Source organism: Siphateles boraxobius, unplaced genomic scaffold (genome assembly GCF_051911475.1).
Source record: "Siphateles boraxobius isolate OS27281-9 unplaced genomic scaffold, OSU_SipBor_1 5, whole genome shotgun sequence".
Lineage (NCBI taxonomy): Eukaryota > Metazoa > Chordata > Actinopteri > Cypriniformes > Leuciscidae > Siphateles > Siphateles boraxobius.
Window position 1 is genome coordinate 22,049,342 of NW_027509141.1, and position 19,552 is coordinate 22,068,893.

A 19,552-nucleotide genomic window follows, 5' to 3' on the forward strand; every position below is an offset into this window, starting at 1 on the left:
GCTGGACGTGGCTGACGTGAAGCTCTGGCTGGACGCGGCTGACGTGAAGCTCTGGCTGGACGCGGCTGACGTGAAGCTCTGGCTGGACGCGGCTGACGTGAAGCTCTGGCTGGACGCGGCTGACGTGAAGCTCTGGTTGGACGCGGCTGACGTGAAGCTCTGGCTGGACGCGGCTGGACGGGACCAGCGGCGAAGAGGGCCTCGGCTCTGGCTGGACGTGGCTGACGTGAAGCTCTGGCTGGACGTGGCTGACGTGAAGCTCTGGCTGGACGTGGCTGACGTGAAGCTCTGGCTGGACGTGGCTGACGTGAAGCTCTGGCTGGACGCGGCTGACGTGAAGCTCTGGCTGGACGCGGCTGACGTGAAACTCTGGCTGGACGCGGCTGACGTGAAGCTCTGGCTGGACGCGGCTGACGTGAAGCTCTGGCTGGACGCGGCTGGACCGCTGGACGGTCTCTGGCTGGACGGTCTCTGGCTGGACGGTCTCTGGCTGGACGGTCTCTGGCTGGACGGTCTCTGGCTGGACGGTCTCTGGCTGGACGGTCTCTGGCTGGACGGTCTCTGGCTGGACGGTCTCTGGCTGGACGGTCTCTGGCTGGACGGTCTCTGGCTGGACGGTCTCTGGCTGGACGGTCTCTGGCTGGACGGTCTCTGGCTGGACGGTCTCTGGCTGGACGGTCTCTGGCTGGACGGTCTCTGGCTGGACGGTCTCTGGCTGGACGGTCTCTGGCTGGACGGTCTCTGGCTGGACGGTCTCTGGCTGGACGGTCTCTGGCTGGACGGTCTCTGGCTGGACGGTCTCTGGCTGGACGGTCTCTGGCTGGACGGGCTCTGGCTGGACGGGCTCTGGCTGGACGGGCTCTGGCTGGACGGGCTCTGGCTGGACGGGCTCTGGCTGGACGGGCTCTGGAACTGGTTTGACGGGACGAGATTCAGGCAGGACGGTGATCCTTGCAGACCGTACGGACCTTAGCGGGGAATCTGCCAAGCTGGACATCAGCCCTGAACGCCCATAGACCGATCCGGTGTCAGACCCACTGACTGGCGTGACGCGGGGAAACTCAGGCTCTGCAAGTGCCGAACCGCCCAAGGAAAGGGCCAGATCAACAAACCCTTTCAGGGTCCAGCCAGTATGATCCTCCGGCATCACTTGAGCGATGTGCCAATCCAGCCCGCTACAAAACAGGTCCACGAGCTGGGCGTCATTTAGCGCTCCCAGATGACAACACGCCAAAAAGTCCCTCACATACCTCTCCAAGGGCTGGCCATCTTGAGACAGAGATGATAGGAATTTCCTTAAGGCCTGTTTGCTAACAACTGCTGGATCCATTGGCGGTGAGTTCTTCTGTTAGGATGAGGTGGAAGCAAGGAGGAAGCAGGATCCAATTGCAGCACACTTTATTTAATAAACTCAAACTACATAATAAAGACTCTGGCTAGGGCACAAGACTCAGGAACAGAACCACCAACATCAAGGTACAACAACACAACATTAAGAACTCACAAAGACTGAACAAGACACAGGGCTTAAATACATACTGGACTAACAACGAGACAAGGGACACCTGTGAACATTTAAACAATCAACCAATGACACAACAGACAGGGGAACACAAGGCAAGATCACATGACTAGAACAGGGGATCACATGACAGACAAGAACCAGGAACAAGAAACAAAACCCAAACTGTGACATCTATATGTTGATTATTGCCCTTATTGTGATTTGGGTTACACTTTATTTTAAGGCATCTTTGTTGTGTAATAGGTACATTTAAAGCGATAGTTCAGCCCAAAATGAATATTAGCTCATGATTTACACACCCTGAAGACATAGGTGTATATGACATTCTTCTTTCAGGCGAATACAATCGGAGTTATATTAAAAAAATGTCCTGGCTCTTCCAACCTTTATAATGGGAGTGAATGGGTATATTTTTAAGTCCATCAAAGTGAATCCATCCATGCTTTGGTTTAGGGTTAGTTGCGTGTAATTATGCATAATTTATAGTGACTGGATGTAACATATCATGAAACAAAGACATGGTAAAAAAAAAAAGGGAAGTGTTACCATGTTTTGTATGTTGAGGTCTGTTTTTGCAGTGTTAAAGGAGAACTCCGGGCAATTTTTAAGTTAATCTTGATCGTTAGACCTTTGTGAGTACTGACTATAGAAAAAAAAACGAACCGGATTGGTGCTTGCTACGCGGAGCTGCGACCGCGAATGCCCAGAGCTCCCACTCAGCTAAAACGGCAGCTATGGGGGCATCGACATAAAGAGCGTTTTTGAGCCTCTTAACAGACACAAAATGCAATTAAAATGTCTGTCCAACATGAACAGGGACCCTACATGTGAACAAGATGCGTTTAGCAACTTAGCCATTGTTTCAACAGTCCCGTGCAGTCCCGTGCTGTAGCCGGAAAAGGTAAACAATGTCCAGGTGGGAGGAGCGTTGATCATGTGCGACGAGTCTTCGTACATGGAATGGCATTTTTCTTCAAACGGCCCCGCTGTGTTGAGTGTGTGTAGTCATCCTTGTCAAAGTGTTCACTGCAAATGCGGTAATCTTTAGCGCGTAGTACTTCTACGGGAGTTTGCACATCAAGTTGAAATACAACTAGCCACAAACTGCAGAATCTCGAGGTCATGGAAAGGAAGACGATGAAAATTTAAGCTCTTATATTTTCGCATTCTGTTGCCACAATTCGGAAAGGCACAAACACGAACCATTTCTTCTTCACTTGTAAGCAACTCTGATCATAACTCGTCGCACATGATCAACGCTCCTCCCACCTGGACATTGTTTACCTTTTCCGGCTACAGCACGGGACTGCAGCGCGAGACTACAGCTTGCCATCTAAAAGACTATTTAGGTGAGTTGAAACAATGGCTAAGTTGCTAAACGCATCTTGTTCACATGTAGGGTCCCTGTTCATGTTGGACAGACATTTTAATTGCATTTTGTGTCTGTTAAGAGGCTCAAAAACGCTCTTTATGTCGATGCCCCCATAGCTGCCGTTTTAGCTGAGTGGGAGCTCTGGGCATTCGCGGTCGCAGCTCCGCGTAGCAAGCACCAATCCGGTTCGTTTTTTTTTCTATAGTCAGTACTCACAAAGGTCTAACGATCAAGATTAACTTAAAAATTGCCCGGAGTTCTCCTTTAAATCCTAAACCTACATAGACTCAGTTTATGCATATTACCAGGCTGTTTTAAAATAAGCCGTACAGGTCATTCAGTTTGTTGTCAGGAAAACACCATCACACAATATGCAAGCAAACAGACCACTTTAGACTCATGCATATCACTGACAATACCCAACATTGGGCACTCCATTAAATGTACTTTGTAACAAAAGGAGAGTTTTATTGAACCATGTTTGCGTGAAGGCAAAGATTTGTACCCCAATTACAACTTTATGGAGCACACTCTGAAGAGCCCAGGGGGAAAGTAGGCCACTCACGTGATGCTCACAGCAATTGCTTTAGAACAAAACCTTTCCTGAGAGAGCAGGGGCTGCAATCCAAAAGCTCATTCTCTTTTGTAAACAGCAGTATATTGCAGTCACTAAGTGCATTAAAAAGTCAGACTTAACTCATTCCCAGTGCTGATGTCAATACTCCCTTTTCCATTTACTGTAGGTCAGGTGTCCATTACCATTTTTTTCTATTTTTTCTTATTTGGCTTGCTGTTGCTCTATATAACATAGACACAATTTAATAATGACAACATTATTAAAAACACTTCACATAGGAATATCTGGGGTCAGACTGTTGCCATGATGACAAAGATACCTTGCCCTGTGAGTATGGAGTCAGTCGGTGTGGATGTGTCTTGCCTGGCTATTTAAAGATCAACATTATGATGGCTGGATATAGAGGGCTGCTTGAGAGAGTTGCATCACATAGTGATGTTGGTTTCGTGCCCTCTTTAAGGACTGTGCCAGGCAACACCATCAGAGAACAAAAAAGAACAGAAAAGGAGGGAGGAAATTACTTCTGGGAGCCAGGAAGAGAGAAAAGTAAGAGCAGATGCTGTGAGTTTTTTTATGAGGGTCTCCATAGCCTGCTGAAAAATCCTGCATGAATTCCAGGTTAGTCCAGGCTGGTTAGAGCTGGAATACTCAAGGTTGGTGACCAGCAAACGAGCAACCAGCAACCTATGCTGGTCCCAAGTATGCAAAACACACCTTATGCTGCTGACCAACATTGTTATATTTGTCAGCTAAGAAAAAAATTTTTTTTCTTCTGTCAGAAATAAGCTGTTAAAATGGGGCATGAAAGGCAGATGCTCCTCAGACGGACGCTCCCAAAGAGGAACATGCTCTCATTTTCCAGCTCTTCGGGCAGACTGTGGGGTCATGCGCTATTTCAGTGCTGTCTGAGGCCTGCTGAGTTCAGCCATAAACAAATCAGCAAAAAAACATATGACAGACAGCCTGAGACAGAGCATAAGAGTTATAAGAGACAAAACAAACAAAGGTAAGACAGATGAATGAGGAAGTTCATCTGAAAAAAAAAAAACAATTGATAAGATTAAAGAATGCATATACAAAAGCCCCTGCACAACAATGTTGTTACTGTTAACTAAAACTATTGACAATTGCTTTCATTAATTGAAATAAAATAAAACAAAATAAAAACTTAGATAAAAAAAGAATCATCTTAAAAATGAAATAACTAACTAAACTAAAGCTAAAAAATAAAGCTAAATAGAAATGTTAATAAAAGTATTAAGAACAATTAAAATGACAGTACTGAACAACTTTAAACTTTGGCTGGTAAAACTGATCTTTATGGAAGGTTGTTTATCTAGAATAAAGGCTGCACAACAGGCCTGGGAAGTTCTGGGCTACAGCAACTCTTCTGGTCAAAATGATTCAGGAATGACGAGAATGACGACACTTTTTTTTGGGTACATTACGATTTCAGTCAAGAGTTGAGTGTTTATGTAATTGTAATTCAGCTATTATACAGTTTTGCTCAGTGCATTTTGTTTGTGATTAACAGTATTGTTTCAATTTCAGTCAAAAGTTTTACAAATTAGTTGATGCTAAAAATGTACTTCCTTTTCATTGAAATGATTATTAAAATAATAATAAAATTGATATATTTCTAATTTCTTTCTTTTGATTGTTTGGGTGAATCATTTGACTTGTTGCTGGGGTAATATAAGTAGGCCACACTTGTCATAAGTATTGCTAGCTCTTCCACGTCTGTGTGTCAGTCACTGACCCGGCCTGAACCAAGAGCAGTGTTGCTGTTACTGAGGCTCTGACTGCTGCGCTGGAATGTGGAATGTTCGGGTTGTGGGACAAATGTTCCTAAAATGCAGCCCCACCTTTCAAACTGTTTGCCACCGCAGTTGTGGGGACCTGTGTGCGGCTTGTGTGGACATGTGTTGGACTGCAATTGCACGAGTGCTTTTGTGAGGGGGATATCTGCTAGATTACAGAGCTTTAATAAAGTATCATCCCAACCCAATAGTGAAACTCTAAGCATTATCAGAATGGAGACAAAGACATGCAATACGCAGATTCACAAAAAAGGTTTTTTTTTTTTTTTTTTTTTTTTTTGTCAAGGTAGCACAACCGCAGATGAATGAGTCATGTTTAGCGAGCTTGTCAATCCATTGACTGAAGAGTTGCTGTAAGCCAGAACTTCCCAAGCCTGTTGTGCAACCTTAATTCTAGATGAACAACCTTCTTCCATAAAGGCCAGTTTTACCAGCTAAAGTAGACCTGTGTGGTCGACTCTCACAACAACTATCACAATAATGACAGGGCCATGTTTTATAGGAGCTTTTTTATGAGAAAGTAGTCTGCAACAACAGCGTGTTGCATCAGTGACTCATTTTGCATTGACGCATTTTATTCAACTAAGTTGAAAGACGTCAATATGACTGCTATTCAGATCCAGGTGGGCATACAGTAAGATCTGTTTGTTTTCATCGCGGATGCAATCGTTCCATTTCAGCCCCTTTCATTAGATCACCTCAAGCTAACAGGCGTATAAATCCTCTGAACTACTTGTGGTGATGGGGTGGTTCAGCAAGATAAAATTTGAGGGAGGAAATGCCTTTTAATGCCTTTGTAAGAATAAAATGAAGTCAACGGGTGCATTCTTGTGCTTCTAGACCAAGCACGGGATATTGAAACATACCAAAGCCAATAACATTCTCTAAAAATGGTGCATTCACTTAAAACTAAAGAGGCATGAAAAAGCACGAAGCACGTGACAACTATATGAATAAACAAAAAGGACGTTTTTCTTGAGATCTTCGTTTGTTGAACTGCCCTGCAGCATTTTAACAGCTGTTGTTTTGATTCTTTCATTTTGTGTTGGATGGTTTCATGAAATAATTTCTTTAAAACTCTGAATAACATCTCTGGAGTGTGCTACTTCTTTTCCTGAGAAAAGCCACACAAATGTATCTGTTTTTTTACATACAAATTGCATCTGTTAAATTACATACAAGTGTGTTTCCATGAATCAGAGATATTTTGGAATACATGCAAAATAACCACTTTTCCACATCAGCTTGCTACGCAGGCAGAATTTGAAGGAATCATAATAGGCTATTCCAGAAGGTAAGCCTATACTGTAAAAAGTGATCACTTGGCTTACTTTAAAAAAAGTGCGAAAACCTGTTGCTTTAAAATTATTAAGTAAATAAACTGCATGCATAATTGAAAAAATTAAGTTATGTGAACTTGACAATTCCACGTAATTAAAATTTCTTTCAAGTTTATTTACTTGATTTTAAGGCAACCGGTTTCCTCACTTTTTTAAGTTGTCAGCTGGTCACTTTTTACAGTGTGGACACTTAGCTTTCACCAAAATCTAAAGCAGAAACACATAAATCCTTTCTGGAGAAAGCAAAAGGCAATTCAATGAACTCAGAAGAAAAAAACTAGGGAAAAAATGGTGAACAGTGTGAGAGAAATTTTAATTATAAATACACTTAGAATTCTTTCAATACTGGCAATAATGGCTATACAGTTTAAAAAGATAACAGACTAAAAATTTTACTCAAAATTGTAATGTGCTACACATGTATATTGATCATGGGATGGTGGGTTTTCATTTCATTGACTTCCATTCACACACATGAATAAGGAAGACAAATCGCAAGCACACTGTGTTCCAAAGATCACAGTTAACTCATATTACACGAAGTCGTGTGACCGATAAAAGGATGATACATCACGGTATGACCTCTTAGATTAATTAAAAGAATTTAAACTTTAAAGCTTCAGGTTTGCAGCATTGCAGGAAAGTGGAGTGGATTGTATTTTAACATTTTATATGTATTATTATTTAATGAATGTTGAATTTATGTTTTTAAAAAAGGTGCCACAGGGCATGACATCATATCACGACCATTTATGTGTCCAAAGAAATTTTGCTTGCTCAGAATCTAGTGTGAGTGTATTGGTTCCTCTCATGTTGCTTGTTCAATATACTTGTATGCATTGCTCCCTATGTACGGTTACAACTGAAAATTGAAGTCTTTTTCACCTCAAAATTTCCTTGAAAAATCATACTTATTTCTCTCAAAAAAAGCACAGGTCAGGTTCAGTGTCTTTTGAAAGTTTAAATGTACTTGCTCATCATATGTCTTTGTAACATTACTGAAAGCTCACACACTCGTCACTGTGGCTGGTCTACAATCCCATGTGAAGGCTCCATATGGCCAAAGTACTTAGTCTTCGTAAAACCCTTAGTCTGGAAGGCTGTTCCTGACCCAAAGGGAGAAGGGAGGGAGGATGTGGGTACTTGGACCATTCGCACTGTGCCTGGCCACCGATGAGTCCATATGGGTCATATGTTCAGTGTGTTGGATCCTTAATGAGATTGACTTAATCTGCTCTGTCCCAGCAGGACAGGTTTGTGAGGCTAAATCAACCATGTCATTCCAAAATCTCAATGAGATTGATGAGATACGAGTGGTTACCTTGACGCACTGTTGTTCTGAGTCTGTTTGGACATGTTGAAGACCGGTGAAGAGATGGTCATGACTTGTCCCAGACAGTCACACACCTGCTCTCATTAATCCCATATGCACGTCGCGTGTCTCAAATAATTGATGACGTATAAGCTATGTACTTGGACATCTAACTACAAAATTTCAAAGGGTAGTATCATCTCAAATATAACACAAAAAGTTTCATTTGTACATTTAATTATTCAGTTTTCCAGCAGATAAATTATACACATCATGTGTTGTTGTTAGCTTTAGCACATGTAGCACTTTAGCTTAGGGTAGGGAAAAATATGACTATAAGCTGAAAACATCATCCAGGCAACATCTCGTTGAATTTTTCAGTGTGAACACATTTCTCACAATCATTTTCCTACAAAATGGCGGATGTAAAATGGGACATATCTGTACACTATGCCTACCCTGAAAACTGTTTGATAAACATTTGCATTGGTAACCTAAAGAAAAATAAACCAAGTGATAGAACAAATTTCACTGGGAATGCAGGCTACCTTAAGCTGCTAAACTGAACATAAGCTGAAATAAAAAGTTATCTGGTTTCATTTCAAAAGATAAACAACAAAAGGCTTTTGGGGGTTAAGCAAACACGTTTTAAAACTAATTCAGGAAAATCTGAATTGAGTGGAAGATAAAGGAGAAAGGTACATTCAATTAAGTAGGTATGCCTTTGTCATCTTAAACTCCTAATATTAAGTTTTTTGAGAAATATGTTAAAAATGTTTGGTCTTGAGTCTTGACACCTACATTAGCTGCGACAGCACAATGATTTAATTGATTCGGATATTTCTGCCAAATTATGGGATTATCCCTTATTGGGATGTTGGAACATAAAAAAAGGTTTCATTTTGTTTCTACACAGGACACATCCACTTCAAACATGTAAATATTGCGGCAAGTTTATGACCTCATCATATGCAAATACACCAACCGACCGGTTTGCCCTCTTTGCTGCTGCTTTCAGGAAAGTTTTGACAAGCCTCGGTAAGGCTGGAGATCAGAGTCGAACAAAGATACTTTCAAATTTCTCCCCTTGGAGAAAGTGTCCAATTTTGAATTTCTCCAGACCAGGCCTCCTGTGACTGTTTTCAAGTATCCTGTTGTTTCTCCACATAACTTTCCCCTAATGAGTTGCAAAGAATTTAGTGTCTGGGATATTTAGTGAGAACATTCACCAAGCCAATATTGACATTTGGATCTATAACTGTAGATCTATAAGATTGGAAAAGTGAATGAGAGGCCAAAACATTAGTCTGTTACATACTGTTCAGACATGCAGTCAAAAACCTACATGATGCACCCATCTGTTTACCCAGTTTATAAGGTGATCTGTTGTTGATGAACATCAGTAATTGAAATGGGACCAGGCTTGAGTCTGACTTGAAGTCAGAACAGATCTGTAAAGGCACAAGCCACCACTTCAATACTTTCTACAAGACAGTTATAACATTCACACAAGGAGCAATTATGATTTCTAGAAGTTGTATCCACTTGTGTGATGAATAATAACATGCAAATAATGTGCATAGAAACTCCAGTAATATTTAATGCACATTCCTGCATAAAACATATTTCATAGGTGTGTGCAAGGGCCTGTTTGTTGAGTAAAGTTTGCCATGGAATAATACTCAAACATTATTGTTCAGAACTCCCTAAAACTGTGTACTGCACTATGGACTGCACTATGGAAGCATGCTTCCTTCAGTCATTTCAAATTGGATAAGATAAAAGTGCTTGAAGACATGCTGAAACACAATAAGCAGCATATAATTTTCCCGTATTATGATCTACATCTGAGAGTAACAGATCACTGTAAAAAAAAAAAGTAGGGATTAAAAAAAATATACCGTATACTGTACATGAATAAATTATTCACAATAAGATCTATAACATGGATTTAAAAAGTATATACAATGAATTTTCTTTTCATGCCAACTTCTAGGGATAGAACATTTACGAAAAAAGGGTCGGTAAATGACAATTCTCAAACAAAACAATGGTAATATTGATTTTTTTATTTTGATTTTTTAGAAAAAAACTAATACAAGCTCATTTGGTTACTTACACACTTTGTCATTATTTAAAACTTTTCATTTACCGGTACTCCTATTTCACTTTATCACTTATTTTCATGCGTTCTGTGACTATCATGCTTTGAACCACATGGCCAACAGTCAACAGACAAAGGTTGTTAAAGGAAAATTACATCATTACCTCTTTCACTTCGCTTTAAAACACAAGTAAAAACTCTATAAAAGGGTTAAATAAAAAGCCATACAAAAACCTGACCAGTAAAGCTGGAAGAAAAACATTAGTCATCCCGTGCTGAGCCTTCATTATTTAGTCAAGTGTGTTCAGTTAAAGGCACAAGACTAGAGTCCCCCGAACCAAGGGGTTCCCGCACTGAGACAAACCAAAGAGAGACAGCCATGTGAACGGGTGCTTTGGTGAAAAATTCATGATAAACAGACAGGAAAGCAAAGCGAAGTAGAAAGATGTGGATCGTGATGCTGTTATTGCTGTGGTAGAGATATCTTTTCAGCATAAAAGACAGATTTCATAAGAAAGGTAGAAAAACACTAAACCATTTTCACAAGGTTACTTTCCCCTGATGTATACCAAATATAAACAGAACAACTGAAAATTTGCGGGAGACCACATATGAACCCAAAAATTATTATGATTGGACATAGACACTATAGAGGCCTGGGGTTTATAGTTTTAATTTGAGCACCAACATCTCTAAAGCTATACTGTTTTTTTCTGAAACCTATAGCTTTATTAAAGGTCAATTCATCTTTACACCCGCTAAATGTGTGGAATCATATATAAATGTCCATTAAGCCCCAAAAGGGTTACAACCTGAGAAAGGTGTGAAAAGACATGTTGTTTTTCCAATAAAGAGGACTTTCACAACTACTTCCCTGAATTCCTCATTCTTACCTTGGTCCAGGTAACAAACTGATGCTTTACAAACTTAAAGGGCCAATGGGTTAAGCACCATTCATTTTCACAGTCCTTCAACAGATTAGTGTCTTACCTTGAAACAATCAGCTTCTAAGCATTCAGTGTTTAATTCACAGCTAAAAAGTGAGGCAGTGTCAATACACATGCTTACATTAGATCATTCAACAACCAAATGCATATATTGTTTGTCCTTACAGTGGTTTCACTTGGACAAATACTCAAAGTTCAGACACTGAGCAGTGCCATTGTGGGGGGCTGGGGGAGGAATGTGCTGCATGCTCTACTGTATAAAGAATAAGATTCTCTTGTAAACCTAAGAGTGAAAAGGGAACAAAATAGGTCACTATAAAGAGATATTCCAGACTACACAATCAACCATCACTGGAACCAATCACAGAGTCACTGGAAATATACCACACTGTGTCCTGATGGTGAGCTTAGGGGGATGGGAACTACCCTGCACTGTCTCTTTAATCATGTTTTTCCCCCTTATCTTCTCACGCACATTAATTAGAATAGTTGCAAACAAAACAAAAACGAAACATTATGTAAAATGCTGGACAAGAGTGAGGTTATAGGAAAAAAAAAGAATTTTGAAGGATGCATGTCATCGACCTTTTGTTATCTCGTAATTTGAACATGTTTATGAAGTCCTCACACTGGCAGTATGGTATCTATCATCGATGAGTGCAAACAGCACACTGCTATTGAAAATACTTCCAACGTGCAATTCCCTTCCCCCACAATCAGCTTCAGGGAAATACATACTGCTGTTTACAGGCAAACACGTGATACTGCCCATTGCCTTCAATTGAAACCTGACCAATATCTTTCAAAATAGCACTGATAAATACACGCTCCTACAACACCTGTGAAAAAGTCTTTCCCAATAACTCCCAGGAATGGGCATGGCCATCAGGCAGCATTGTGACCAGAACTACTCCACCACTCACCAACAAGTACAAACTTTCTTACAGCTTGTTCTATGGTAACATATTCAAAGCAACAGCTTCTCAAAAATAAACAGTTGTGGAAAGAAATGGCTGAGTGTTTGACCTTTCACTGGGATACAAGTGACTGGGGAAGATACTGTTAAAATAGAATAAAATTAGAAAATGTGCTGATCTAGGCCTAAATAAGACCAAGATAAGATAACATGGGCTTTAAAACACCAAATAGACATTTAAAAGATGTTTTATCTGAAATTTAGAGCCAGATGCTTGACCTAAAACTGCAAATTCTCGAAGCCCTTAAAAAAAAAAGTATACTTCTGGCGCTTTTCCACTACACAGTACCAGCTCGACCTCGACTTGCCTTTGTTTGGTTTTCCACTGTGTAAAAGTTGTACCTGTATCTGCTTTCGGGTACTTTTTTTCGTATCACCTCCGGTGAGGTTCTAAGCGGGCTGAGGCGATACTAAAATGTGACGTGAAACACTGCAGACTGCTGATTGGTCAGAGAGAATCGTCACTATTCACTGCGTCATCATTGCACGCACCACACGGAGCTATTTTTTTTCAGCAGTGTTTCGTTTTGCTGCCCTCAGCCTCTCCTGAAACAACGTTTGTCTTCTTGATGTGAAAAATAGCCACATCCCGAGGATCAAAAATAGCATACACTCGATTTCCTCCATTGTCCTGTGTGTGTGTGGGTAGCGGGTGTGTGTCGCGTAGTTTCTGTAGCGTTGCTATGACGACCAGGTACTATTGGGGAGGTACTATCGGTAATGGAAATCGGAGCGAAAAGCGAGTTGAGTCGAGGTGAGTCGAGTTGAGCTGATACTGGTAATGGAAAAGCGACATTTGATTAACACATACACGCAAAACAGCACTTAAAGACGCAAAAGTTGTACATTTGTCTGAGCAGAAGTAGTGTAAACTTCAGAAAAGACAGGATAAGGAGCGAGCAACAGCATCAAAATTTCACCCACCTCAATCAACAGCACTGGATTCAAGACCTTAGTGTAAAAAAGCAGCCCTGATGTCAACTTTGAATTTCACACTCTCAAGGCAATTTGATTAAACACAGTATAGTAGTATTTAAGTGTTTGCTTGCTACACTTCATTAAAAATCGAAACAGTGAGCTTTGACACTCATTTAGAAAAGAAACAAGGAAAAAATCCACTTCTAAAACGGTTACAAATATGTCTTTATCCCTGAAAAGCTAAGGAATCTCTAAGAAACAAGCTTCGGCAGGACTGTGCGAAAGGGTATACTTCCAGTGGAGTCACCCATCATGGTGGTCCGCAGTTTGTTGTTGGTTGAGCCCATGACTGGGGGTACCTTGGAGATGATAGTAGGGAAAGTGGTGCTGTGCTCTGTGATCCGTTTGGGCAGCATGGATTTCTCGCCACCAGGTGCAGGCTTGGGCAGTCTCTTGTAGAGCCAGGGATGCCTTAAAGCCTGACCTGGTGTCATTCGAGTACTAGGGTCCCAATCCAAACACTTCTTCAGAAAGTCAATGAACGTGGGGTCATCACAGGCTTTGAGGGCCGACCCCCACTCCTTGCTTCCTGGGGGACCTCGCAATTTTCCTCGGCGAGAACGGCTCCCGTTGAGGACTACGGTGCCGTTGCTAAGTGTGCTTACCGTGCAGTAGCGTGGGTGGCCTTTGGAGCTGATAAAGTTCTTGGCACGCTTGGCTTGTTCCAGCAGTTTCTGAGGTGGCATACCTAGTAGATCCATCATGCAGGCCAGCTGGTCACCTTCATCTTCACCAGGAAACAGAGGGTATCCTGTAAGCAGCTCTGCCAGAATGCAACCAAAGCTCCACATGTCTATAGGCATACCATATCGGGATCCCAAGATGACCTCGGGAGCACGGTAGAAGCGGGATTGGATGTATGTGTAGACACGCTGGTGATCGAAACAGCTGGAGCCAAAGTCAATTACCTTGATCCCACTCCTACCCTGCTGCTTCAGCAATATATTCTCTGGTTTCAGGTCACAGTGGATGATCTTATGGCGATGGAGAGCCTCCAGGCATTGGAGAATAGAGTGTGCAAACTTGCGTACCAGCGGGAGACTGAAACCCTGGAACTTGTTGCGTTTGATGAGCTCATACAGGTTCATGCTGAGCAGCTCAAAAGTCATGCATATGTGGTTGCGGAAGGTGAAATTCTCCAACATGTGAACTACGTTCATGCTGCCGGTCTTGTCTTGCTTCTTTAGGTGCTCCAGAATTCGGATCTCCTCAGCAGCTTGCCGATGGAAGCGCTTCTCGTTACGCACCATCTTCAAGGCAAGGTGCTGCTGTAACTTGTGGTCATAAACCTTCGCCACTTGTCCAAAACTACCTTTGCCAATAACCTTGAGGAACTCGTAGCGAAAGGCAAGGTGATCATGAGGTACGTGGATGTATCCTCCCTGGTCGTCGTCATAACCACAGTTGTTAGTGCCCCCTGTTACTGCCTGCCTCTTCTTGGCATTTGGTCCCAGGAAGTAGATCTCAGGATAATTGTGGATCTCCTGTTGCTCCAAGGTAGTCAGTTGCTGTCTGTGTTGCTTGATAGCTTGTTCTGGGGTCATTGGGCTGCCCAGCTTTGTGACTTTTGTTGAGCTTTCTGAGGATTTCACAGAGCTGTTGCTGTCCACGCTTCTCTCTTTGGAGATTGCAGCCTGGGACTTAGCTGGTACTTGGCTTGTGCCATTGTGCTGGCTTACACCATTGAGTTTGCGGTTGTAGGTGTCCTCGTAAATATATTTCACCTTCATCTGTCCTCCTCGAATTGCTTGGTGATCCTTCATTGTAGGCTTGTTGACACCCTTCAAAAGGAAAGAGATATTTCAACAATTTGTCAAAACAAGTTTTGTAAGACAAAAATTAAGTTGACCAAAGCTAACATTATCTTTTCAGCTGAGGGGATTTTCACAATCTTCCTCTTATAGCTTCTGGCTTATGCATACAACTGAACAATCAATGTACTGTAACTCTGAGATTTTATTAGACCAGTGTTAAACAATCAATAGCACAAACGTGCAGAATTGATCAGCTATCTAGTAACCCTGGGAATAATATATGACCAGTGGGGACGTTTGATGCATGAGTGATAATTGCAGCGACAGAGAATGCCAGACAGTCTCTGCAGTATGACTGAAACAAGAACTGAAAACTGGTGGAATAGGACGTTATTTTCATACTCCCAGGGTATACAATAAAAAAACCTACGAAAGAATGAGTCAAGGTGTTAAGACCTGAAATCATGCGGATTGCAAAGCACAGTAATGCAATTTATATACAGAATCAACTGCATTTCAGTAGACTGGGAAAACCAAGCAACATGGACATTTTCTTTTAGAAAGGGTGTATGACTTCAGTTCCCTCATATACTTTCAGGACAACGCTTGGAAAGAATTCTTGCCATGGTTGAGGAATTGCCACTAGACCTAACTATATCATTAAATATGCATTGAACCTTTGACTTACAAAATAAGCATGCTATAAATAGCGGTAGTTTATGCCAATTACAGTGGGCTTTTCTGAGTGAAGAGGAACAGAGGAACTATCTTTCACATTCAGGATGTTTAATGCACCATGACTGCTCATAGTCCCATTCACATTCAAGATTCCACTATCAAAGATTTATAGTTAAGCCCAAGCTATAGCTTGTTTGGCTCTGCATACAGCAAAAGAAGAAGAAAGCAAAGGACCAAAAATTAGGTCACTTAGATAAAATTATTAAGTGCCAAATAAACTGTGCCAATCATTTTGGAGGGGGAAGGGGCATGGAAAGGCAGTTCCAAGGAGCGAGACAAAAATAGAAACCAGTGTGTTGGGAACTGAAGGATATTGCAGAGACTAGCCAAATGCATCAGTGGTTCAATTACAACAAAAAAAGCTTGGTTGACTCAACAAGGAGTAGGTTACCTAAATTAAATCTGCTTTGTGGGAAGCTAGGTAAATGAACGAGAAGGACTACTGGAAACTACTACGATATGATTGTACCCCAACTGCCAGAAAATCAAAGTTGTTTATTGAATGTTTACAGTAGACAAATTACTAGTTAATTATTTGCAGAGGGTAATACCAATTCATTATCTTAGAAGTGCAGTATAATAGCATACAAGAGCGTTATATAGTCTTATAATAAAAATTATTTCACCAGGTCCAACACGTACACCGAATTATTTATTGCATAATAGTACAGTGGAGAATTATCGGATTATCATATCCTTTACCATCACCGGTCCCATGATGACGTATCATACTGTAAGCTACATGCACCTCATTGCATGGCTTAATCTGTCCAGTTTGAACATGATATTGTTTGCTCAGCATAAATAATAGAAATTTGATAAAGTTATGTTTTATTGATTGGAAGATTAAAAGCACTGGCTTTTCATGCAATACACACGCTGTGAGGCACAACAAACAGACTTGATGTGCTGCAGATGGAACTTGTACCACTATGGGAATGTGGGAGGAAGGCTTGTCTAAATACGCAACGTTCCAAGATGCACAAGTGGCAGCAGAACATGTGCTCAACTAAGAATGAACCACAGGGGTGAAAAAAACATCCGAACATATTGAGTTGGAGGAGCAGAGATTGAAAAAACTGGCTCTCTCATACAAGACTTCATAGTGATTTGGATTTCCAAACGCACTTGTTCTCTAGAACTGAATAATGTTCTTTAGAACTGCGAGCACTAGGGAAACATTTTCATCTAGGGCTTACTGAAAAAATGCTGTGAAAGGTGAGCCCCAGAAAGTCCTGGCACTAGGTCTGGGGAACAGGAAGTCAGGACTTACAGTGTGTTTGGGGAGAGGGGGCAGCCCAGAGGGACTCTGTCCATTCACATCAGTGTCCTGGTTCACAATGTGATCGGTGCGCATGTAGGAATCATACAGACCGTCCCCGTGACGAGCTATGGAGAAACGCAAACATGAAAAGGAGCCTGGGGTTAGGTTGTGAATCTACAAGCAAAATATTAATACACTTGTCACTTAATCATCCAATATACCCATGATTACACAAAATAAACATAAAACATTCTATTACAAACACAAAAAAAGACAGAAAAAAAGGGTTCCCACATAAATCCCCTTAGGGAGGTATGTAACCAAGTTGCAGGTGCGTCAGACAGTTTCTTGAGCACATTAGACAACAGGTGACTTCATATTAAACCAGGTTTCATGACTCACTTCAGTTTCAGCAGTTTCCACAACTCTGACCGATTATGTTATTAAAGCTTCTTAATGACCTAGACCACTTTTGCCTCAAGGGACATTTCACCTAAAAATGAGGGTGAGTAATTAAATTATGATAGAATTTCCATGCCACTCCAAACGTTCGTGACTTTACTTCTTTTGTGGAACACAAATTATTTGAATAATGTTTCAACTGCTTTTTTCTCCATACAATGAAAGTACAATGTTGTTTTGGACCCCATTGACTTTCACTGTATCAAAAACACTGGAGCAACAACTTCAGTAGGCTGCATTACAACACGGTTGATGAAATGAACACTAAAGAGTTTAAATGTTTTTATCAAAACAATCATGGCATTTTTTTAATATTTGTAACTAACGTTATACAAACCCTCACATACTTTGAACGTATTGAGCATTTAGACCCAATTACTATCACTTACTTAGATGTCAATTCAATAAACTGACCATACGAAGATAATGTGGCCTGTATGGGCTATTGTTTCCACTGTCCCGTGCATTTTTATTGCTGATGTCCATGTGACAACTTCATCAGGAATAAACAGGATGTGGTTCCAAGCTTGTGGCATTTGCTTACTTCAGTATATTAATGGAGAATTGCTAACACCGGCAGTGTATTGCAAAAACAATTAATTTCAACAATTTTAAACACTTCTTCAAAATAGTCTTCACTTGCTAAGTGAACCAAGATCAAACTTACAGAGCAGGATATTACATTTCATATGGATATACCTACCTGCAGTTATGGGGCCATCTGGTTTTCTGCTCAATATCATCATAGTTGCATGTAATCAACATCAAATATTTCCTTTTCCTCTGAAAAATATTTTCACTAAAGCAAGATCCATCCAAAACAACAATGCAATGTCTTTCTAGTGAGACGACCAAAATATCATCAGATTCTCATATCCGAGAGGAAGCTTGTTAGATGTCCAGAGAGGCTAGAGAGACGACTTCACAGTGCTGAAGGGTTCAGGCATGATCCCCTTTAAGCTGTTTTCATGAGGCTTATCAGTTTGACCACCTGTATTACAAGAATGGAGAAGTAGTAATAGAGGTGTCTATATTTCCATCATGATGAAGAGAGACACAAAAGTCCGAACCTGTAGCTAGACGAATATAACTTAACAAATGCATTAGAATGCCGATGAAGATTCAAACTTGCAGGGGAAACAAATGAGTTTCCGTGACCACAAACGGCCTCCCTAAAGCACACTTAGACTGAGTCTAAAAATTAAACGGATGTCGACTTCCTCCACTCTTTCCCTCTCCTGAATATCGTGTTGTTGATCAGAACAGAAGAGTCATACCAGTCCGAGCACACGGTCCAGCGGGCAGCTAAAGCTCAGGCTAGTGTTTCCTCTTTTCCGGATAGTACCTTGCTTTCATTATAAAACAAGAAGTCCAAATTAACTCATAATCTCAAACAAGTTGTCTCATAAATCGTGTGAGTGTTTTGGATGCGCGTTCCGTCCCGTAATCGAGCGCAGAGAGATGTGTGGTTTCTTAGCTTGTTGCTAAGAGCGTCTTCTTCAGCTTCGCCCAGCGCGACGTCATCAAACAGGGCTCGTGAGGAGACTGCCTGACTGGGGCGCGGCCAAACAACGCCATTCTGGCTCACACTTCCTTTAGTTTCAAGGTAGAACAATTGACCTGATACAAGGAAGTGCTTATTGAGCCAAAATGGAGCTATTTACTGAAGAGACAGTTTAAATCCAAACATAAACAAAACGAAACAGGAACGTTTCGAGTTGAAAATAGATTACTAATGTGATTTCTGTAGTGATGACAACGAAATGATTCTTCAGTTTATATATATATATATATATATATATATATATATATATATATATATATATATATATATATATATATATATATATGCGCATATGTTTTCGATTGAATTGCAGAATGAAATTAAATGGAGAATTACAATTAAAGTCCCAATTAAATCTTTTGGCTTTTTGTATGAATATGTTATGTTACTGTTATCTATAAGCTAGATTGCTCCAAAACATTGAAAAAAATCGCATTTAGAAGATATAAGCATTCAAAACTCTATCACTTCCGCCAATATGGATGATTTTGAGGACAACACTCTCTGCACTTCAGATTCTCATCAGTTTTTCTGTCCAATCAAATGCTCTCTAGAATCTAGAAGCTTCAGCTTAAATCTGTCATTTGATCACAAATATACTATTGTCTGCATGGTGAAGGTTTTATTAATATTAATGATCCAATCACTAAATGTCAGAAAGAAGACCAACTGTGATTCAGTATGCAACAATTAAGATGTCACCATTGAATAGTGACCATTCAAACAAAGTCAGTAGAATATTTGTTTCCTTAAATCTCTTAAAAAGTTTTATGTCACATACACATGCGATAGAAAGCACAACTAAAATGGCAATCTACA

The 19,552-nt window shown here is 40.8% G+C and overlaps 1 protein-coding gene across 1 annotated transcript; it reads right to left on the bottom strand.

Moving 5' to 3' along the window:
* Window positions 1–10,000: 10,000 nt before the first annotated feature.
* On the bottom strand, window positions 10,001–18,698 carry dyrk3 (dual specificity tyrosine phosphorylation regulated kinase 3). The gene is made up of 3 exons (XM_077203312.1): window positions 17,873–18,698; window positions 16,717–16,832; window positions 10,001–14,732 (listed from the first exon to the last, which is right to left on the bottom strand). The coding sequence occupies exons 1-3, from the start codon at window positions 17,913–17,915 to the stop codon at window positions 13,143–13,145; spliced, it is 1,749 nt and encodes a 582-aa protein (XP_077059427.1). The 5' UTR covers window positions 17,916–18,698; the 3' UTR covers window positions 10,001–13,142.
* Window positions 18,699–19,552: the final 854 nt, after the last annotated feature.

Bases quoted from the DNA above. Each gene is read 5' to 3' on its own strand.
- dyrk3 (XM_077203312.1), bottom strand. From the start codon at position 17,915: ATGATGATATTGAGCAGAAAACCAGATGGCCCCATAACTGCAG. The intron at 16,833-17,872 runs GTAGGTATATCC...GTTTCTCCATAG, and splicing joins AGATGGCCCCATAACTGCAG to CTCGTCACGGGGACGGTCTG. The intron at 14,733-16,716 runs GTAAGTCCTGAC...TTCCTTTTGAAG, and splicing joins CCCCTCTCCCCAAACACACT to GGTGTCAACAAGCCTACAAT.